The sequence below is a fragment of the Neopelma chrysocephalum genome, unplaced genomic scaffold, assembly GCF_003984885.1.
Source record: "Neopelma chrysocephalum unplaced genomic scaffold, ASM398488v2 Primary Assembly neopelma1_232, whole genome shotgun sequence".
In the NCBI taxonomy this organism is placed as follows: domain Eukaryota; kingdom Metazoa; phylum Chordata; class Aves; order Passeriformes; family Pipridae; genus Neopelma; species Neopelma chrysocephalum.
In genome coordinates this window covers 54,236-60,693 of record NW_020897894.1, presented here as the reverse complement: position 1 = coordinate 60,693, position 6,458 = coordinate 54,236, and the positions used below count along the sequence as shown (strand labels likewise).

Sequence of the window (6,458 nt, the reverse complement as noted above, 5' to 3'; positions counted from 1 at the left end):
TTCCCTTCCAAACTCCAGCTCCGAGGGGCTTCCAGCCTCCGTACCTCGCTCTGGGCTCCCCTCCGACGCCGCCTTCCCCTTCTCCAGCCAGAGAGAGAAACAGCCCCCGAGAGAGAGAGAGAAAAGCACAGACCCCCCCGGTCCTCTCCCTACCTCGGGAATGAGCTGGAAGAGGGCGTTGGAGTAGAGAGTTCCAATCGCCAGAGCTATGAAGTAGAGGAGCAGCCGCTTGTAAAAGGTCTTCTTCATGAAGGGCACCACGCTGGCTCCCACCAGCGAGCACAGGGAGATGACGGACACGCAGAGGAAACCGTAACCCCAGACTGAGGCGTGAGAGCCAAACCCACCCCGGGGGAACGGGAAAGGCGAGGGAGGAGATCAAGGCGGGCACGGGGAGGGAAGGAATCCACACCGACAGGACAGAGAGAGGAGGGAGGGAGAGAGGGGAGAGAAGAGGACATTCATTAGTGATTGTTGTTCATCTCGGCTTGGCTCGGACCTGGCGCCGGGCGGCTTTGGGAATGGCTCTTTGGGAAGGGTTGGATTCTTGGAGCGAGCGGCTCTCGCAGCCGGGTTTTGGCAGCCAGGCCGTGTCCCAGCCAGCCCCCAGCTCTGCTCCACGAGCCATTCCCGAGCCACGGAGCGCCCAGGTTCCCTGAGCACCTCGTACGCTCCATCCCCATCCCAGGCCACGCCGGGATGCTCCGAGCGCTGGCGAGGCTGGAGCGTACGCACGGCATCCCGATTCCCAGAAAAATCAGGAATTAGAGGCGCTTGGTTTTTATGTCCAGCGAATAACAGTTGCAGTTCTGGAGTTGAAAGGGAGCCTTGGAAAAACATCCCGCTGCCAAGACGGGTGAGGTGATCGTTGCCCTGGCAATGCCAGGGGGAAAAAAAACAGTGGAATTTTAAGGCTGGATGTGCAGGAGCTTGGATCCAGCTCGTCCTCTACCCGGGAGCTACTTGTGCTCCGAGGAGCCACCTGGACAGTGTTCCAAAGGTGTCCAAATCCATGTGGATTTATTCAACTCCAGAACTGGGCAATTACAACACAATTAATTTGCAGTATTTCTTGTTGGTCCCATCAGAGCACCAGGAAACCTCAGGGAAGCCTGAACCCTTGTGGAAACATCGGGCTGGGAAATCAGGGAGAGGCAGGGGGGGCCGAAAAAAATAAAGGCAATAAAGGACTTGCAAAATTTGGCCGATTCCAGAGGAATCTGCTGTTCCCCGTGCTTTTATATGGATATTTCCTCCTTTTATATGGATATTTCCTCTGTTTAGCAGTACTCTCCCACTAGTGCTGCCTCCAGCATGGCTGAGCACATCCCTCCAAGGGATAAACTCCTGGCCACCCCAGGAGCAAAGAGCTTCTCCCAGCCCACTCCCACTCCTCAGACCCAGCAGGGCTGGAGGACACAGCCTCCCTGCCCGCTCCGGAGGGTTTCCTGGTGCTCGGAGGGGGCGAGAAAAGCCCCTGAGACGAGCCCTGAGCCTCGGGTGACGGAGGGGACCGGCTGGATTCGGGGGGGTTTGGAGGCAGAGAGGGCCCTGGAGCCGGGAGAGAGGGCAGGGACGTTCTACCGCACCTCTGGGATGAGCTGGAGGAGCGCGTTAGAGAGCAGCGTGCCGATGGACAGCGCGATGAAAAACGTGAGGACCCGGCGGAAAAAGGCCTTGGCGGAGCACGGCACGATGAGGACTCCGAGCAGGGAGGCCACGTTAATCATGGACACACTGAGAAAACCAAAGCCCCACACTGCGGAGAACGAGAAGAAACCAGAGGGGCCAGACATTACCGAGGCTCTCGGAGAGCCCGGATCCGGGCGGGCGGGAAAGGGTTGGCTCCGGGTCTATTCCCGGGCCACGCGGCACCGGAGGGTCTCTCCCCGTGCTCTGGACGTCTCAGCTGCGACAAAACCGTCGTTTTTTTGGTGCGGGGAAAGTGGGAATGAAGCTGTTGGGTTACTTGGAAAAGGCTTTCCTGAGCCAGCCCCAGCGTGGGGCTCAGGGCAGCTGATCCAAGACCATGGGCATCGTCAGGAGCGGGATACGCAGGAGCTGGTTGAGCATCCACAGGTGGCTGGAGGCCAGCGGGTCCCTCCGAGTGCCAGGCCACCCCCTCCCACCCACAGGGACTCATGGCAAGGTCCCCTCCTCATCCAGCTATCCCGGAGGCACAGAGGTTATCCCGGCACAATCCACAGCGAGGAAAACCCGTGGGGATTCCTGCCTGCTGTAGGCAAGGAATTCCCAGGAGCAGGAACCACCTGTGCTGGAGGTCCCAGGGTGCCTCATCGCTCCTGAGCTCCATGCCCGGGCCTGGGCAGTGCCTGTGCCCCTCCAGCTCCCCTCTTACCTTCAGCCGAGCTGGGTCTGCCCTCCTCCGTCTGCTCATTTTCCTCATTTTCCAGGTTTTCGGAGGCGCACGCCCCCGACTCCAGCTGCTGCAGGATGGTGGGGCAGAACTCCTTGAACTCCCTGTGCCCCACGGCAGAGCCCTCACTCAAATTGTGGATGGCAAAGAGCTCCACGGAGCTGAAGCACTGCGGAAGGGAAGGGAACAGGAACGTGCCTTGAGACTCCCACAGCTCCGCAGGGAGGTTTTGGGACCTGCAGGGAGGTTTTGGGGCCCTACCCGGGAGAGGTTCAGGCGCTGCTGCGGTGACTGGGAGATGTTGGCATGTCCCACTCCCACATCCAGGCGATTCAGGAGGGCCTTGAGCTGCTTCAGGCTCAAGGTCTGGCTCTCTCCGTAGCGCTGGAGCAGATCCTGCAGGAAGGAGGCTGCGGAGACTCCCGGGCTGTCCCTGCCCGCCCGGACCCGCGGGCAGGGAAGGAGGCAGAGCAGCAGGAGCAGGCAGCAGCTCCGGGGGCCCGCGCCGGGGATCATGGTGCCTCTGGGATGCTGGGAGGGAAAACACACACTGCTGTTGGCTTTGGCATTCCCAGCGCTCCGACCGCCGCTCCTCCACCCGCTCCTCCACCCCACAGCTCTGACGGGAGATGGCAGATTTCTTCCTCAGGGAAAAGGGGATGCAGCATTGAGAGCACCCAGATCCTGAGGGGGGACTTGTATACAGGACCACCCGCTTCTCCCCCACTCTGAGCCACTCCCTGCTCACCGTGGGGGGCTGCCAGGACACGGCTCCCGGGGGTTCTCCAGCTCCGCAGCGCCTCGGGACCCTGGGAAGAGCAGTGGGTGGTGGGAAGCAGGCAGGGCTTGTGCCTCTGCCAGCCCCAAATCCAGCTCTCCGTGGGGTGAGGAGTCACGCTCCAGCTCCCGACCACGCGTGGGTCCCCTCGGCGTCACCAGGAACGGGACACAAATCCCTCCAGGACCTGGATGCCGGCGCTCAGAGGACATGGGAGCCCAGGGGACAGAGGTGGAATTTTCACGGGGTTATATTTTAACCCGGATAATTACCATGAACCGGCTCCTTCCCCAGCTCCAACTGTAGGTGCCTTTATAGTGTTTGCCCAGAGTCAATCCTTGCCCTCTCCGCTCCTTTCATACGCGCCGGGGATCAATAAAATTGGGGTGGCACAAACCCGGGGTGCAAAGGAAGGGGCTGGGGGAGATGGGGCGGGGGGAGGACACACACGCCAGGCACGACCTGCACGTCCACTGTGGGAGGCACCCGAGAGGCTGGAGCAGGGCCTGGGCTGCCTTCCTGGGAAAACTGCACCGAGAGGTGGGCGGCGAACTCGGGATTCACAAGGACCAGGAGAGAGTAACAGTTCGCTGGTTTCATAAATGCAGCAGCCACCCTGATCCCAGTGTGGGGCTCCAGGTGTGTCCTGCCTCCTGGCTGCCCTTCCCAGGGGCTCCCGGATCTCCCTGGGACACCCCACAGCCCGTGCTGAGAGCTCGCAGGCTCCGGGCTCCTCCAAAAACGAGCCCGGGACATTTTTGAAGCCCGGCCAAGCAATTGTTCCGAAAATAACCTGGGGCCAGGATTGTGAGGAAAAGGGGCACGGGAGGACCCTGCTCCCCCATCCAGGACCCTGCTCCCCATCCAGGACCCCGCTCCCCCTCTGAAGGCTCCCACATTCCCACAGGTTTTACCAGCTTACCACCACCTTGTGAGCTTTGTTCTGGGGAGGTTTTAGCCTCCTCCTGCCAGGGCTTAGCTCGGATGCTTTGGCTTAACCCCTCTCCTCCCAAAACATGGGAAGGGAGCTCATCCAGAGGGGTGCTGCTGCTGGGTGGGGGTACCTAAGGGACCTCTGTCTCTTCACCGAGCCCGGACCCTTCCTCTGCTTCTTCCTCCCTATCCCAACCCACCCATCCAGGTGGATCCTCCCGGGCTACATGGGACATCCTGGTGACTCCCAGAGGGGCTGGCACACGGCCCACGGTGCCAAAGGTCTGCCCCAGTGGCCGCGCGTCCCGGGACGGGGGACATTGGCTGCCCTTCCCTGCCCGTGCCAGCCAAGTGCTCCCCATATCCCAGATCCCGCCCGGAGCCATCCCGCCGGGCCGCACACCGGCTGTCCCGGCCCGTGCCAAGGCACGCAACCCCCGCCGGTGCCAAAATCGCTCCCAGGGGTTTCTCCCGAAGCCGGGCTGAGCCGGATACACCCAGGGTGGAAAACCGGACCTCAACTTCTGCCCCAGCTGCCAAAGGAAAGGCAGGAAGCGCCGCGCAGGCAGAGCCGGGCAGCGGCAGGAGCCGCACGGGCTCGCTCCGTTTTAGGGCAAAAACGGGGTGGAGGAGCCGCCCCTGCGGAAGGGCCCAAAGAGGGACATCCCGAGGGGCTCCGACCCCCCGAAAGCCACGGGGAGCTCAGGGCAAGGCGGGAGGGTGCCAAGCACATCCACCCATCCATCCATCCATCCATCCATCCCCGCATCCCGGGGCAAAGGGGGTGTGCAGCGAACACCCCGGAGCGCGGCCCCCTCGCCACCCCACCCGCGGAGCGTCCCAGCCTCCTGCCCGCTACCTCCAAGGGCGTCCTCCCGCCGGGATCCGCTCCCGGAGCCCGGAGCCAGCGCCTGACCTACTTTATCTCCCTCCGAGATGGGGCACAGGGACAAACCGCTGCCACGGGAAGGGACGGATGCCCGGCGAGGGATGTGCCCGGGAGCGATGCCACGACAGCACACAACAGAGCTCCCAAGGCCACGCCAATCCTTCCCATCTCCCTGGGCTTCACTTCCCAGCGGTCATCGATCCGCCAGCGGGAAGGTGACGCCGGGAATAAGAACCGCTGGCAAAGCCATGACCCCGGCGACGTCAGACCCGCGCCAGCTCTTCCCGAAATCCCGCTCGCTGGCGCAAGACTGGAAGGGGAGGGGGGCACCGGGGGCTCCCGAAAACCCCACCGGGATGAATCCCGCTCCTGGAGCCGGCGGGGCCGAGCTCCTTCCGGAGCAAACGCTGCTCCACATGTGCCGCGGGCAGGAGGGTTTCCAGGAGCGTTTCCAAGAGGGTTTCCGTGCCCTGGGGCACGTCCCGGGGCCACGTTTCCCGGGTCATGGACCCCCCCTCTGCCCCCCCCCGGAGCCTCCGGGCAGTGTCTTGTCCCTTCCTCTCCCCGCAGGCCCCGGGGCGGGCAGACGGGCAGCAAACAGGGAAATAACCCGGCCAGCCCACCCTACACCGACCCCACAGTCCCGCCCAGTGCCCCCCGTGCTGGAGCTGCTGCTGCCGCCCCCCCGGCCCTGCCCCAGCCCCCCCCCAGTCCCCATGCCCGGCCCTTTTGCCCCCTGCCCGGCCCCAGAGCTTGCACTGCTGGTGCCAGACCCCACAGCAGGGTCCTGCGTGCCAAAATTGGGTCCTGCACCCCATAACAGCGTCCTGCACCCCAGAGCCCACCTCCACCTGCGCCAGACCCCGCTGGCAGCCCCGAAGCGACCCCCCCCACGTTGCCCCCAGGCCTTAGGCCCGCTCCTACACCCCAACCCCGCTCTCCCGCAGCCTTCCCCGCATCCTTCCCCGCATCCCGCAGGGATCCTCTCCCCCCATCCCCATCCCCATCCGGGGCTCGGGGCCGGCCCCAGCGCGCTCCCCCCGCGCCCCCGCCGCGCTCCCCGCGGTGCCGCGTCCCCGCCGGAGGTTCCCCGTCCCGTCGCACCGTTCCCCGTCCCATCCCGGTGCATCCCGGCCCATCCCGGTCCTACCTCCGCTCCCGCTCCCGCCGCCGCTCGCGCGGGGCCGCGCAGGGCGCACGCTCGGCGCGCGGGCACGGGGAGCGCTCCCATTGGCTGGCGGAGACAAGGGACACGCCCCCCCTCGGGGGAAGGGCCACGCCCCCTTCGCGGCTGGGGGGGGCGGGACCCCCAAAAATCACCCAAAAAACCACCCAAAAACACACCCAGTACCCTCAAAAACACCCAAAAACCACATACGGGACCCCCCAAAAACACCCCAAAATACACCCGGGACTGCAAAAACCACCCAAAACCACACCCGGGACCCCCAAAAACGCCCAAAACCATACCCGGGACCCCC

The 6,458-nt window shown here is 64.1% G+C and overlaps 1 protein-coding gene across 4 annotated transcripts in view; it reads right to left on the bottom strand.

Annotated features, from left to right (window-relative positions):
• Positions 1 to 6,168, bottom strand: part of SLC39A14 (solute carrier family 39 member 14) — an 11,238-nt gene extending 5,070 nt beyond the window's left edge. Inside the window, exons 1-5 of one of the 4 annotated variants that reach the window (XM_027703474.1) lie at positions 6,128 to 6,168; positions 3,126 to 3,186; positions 2,639 to 2,908; positions 2,360 to 2,546; positions 1,590 to 1,759 (exon numbers count right to left, since the gene is read on the bottom strand). In XM_027703474.1, the coding sequence (XP_027559275.1) occupies positions 1,590 to 1,759; positions 2,360 to 2,546; positions 2,639 to 2,893 (612 nt within the window). In that variant the 5' untranslated portion in view covers positions 2,894 to 2,908; positions 3,126 to 3,186; positions 6,128 to 6,168. The other 3 variants (XM_027703472.1, XM_027703473.1, XM_027703475.1) reach the window with 3 other exon arrangements.
• Between the last annotated feature and the right edge of the window lie 290 nt (positions 6,169 to 6,458).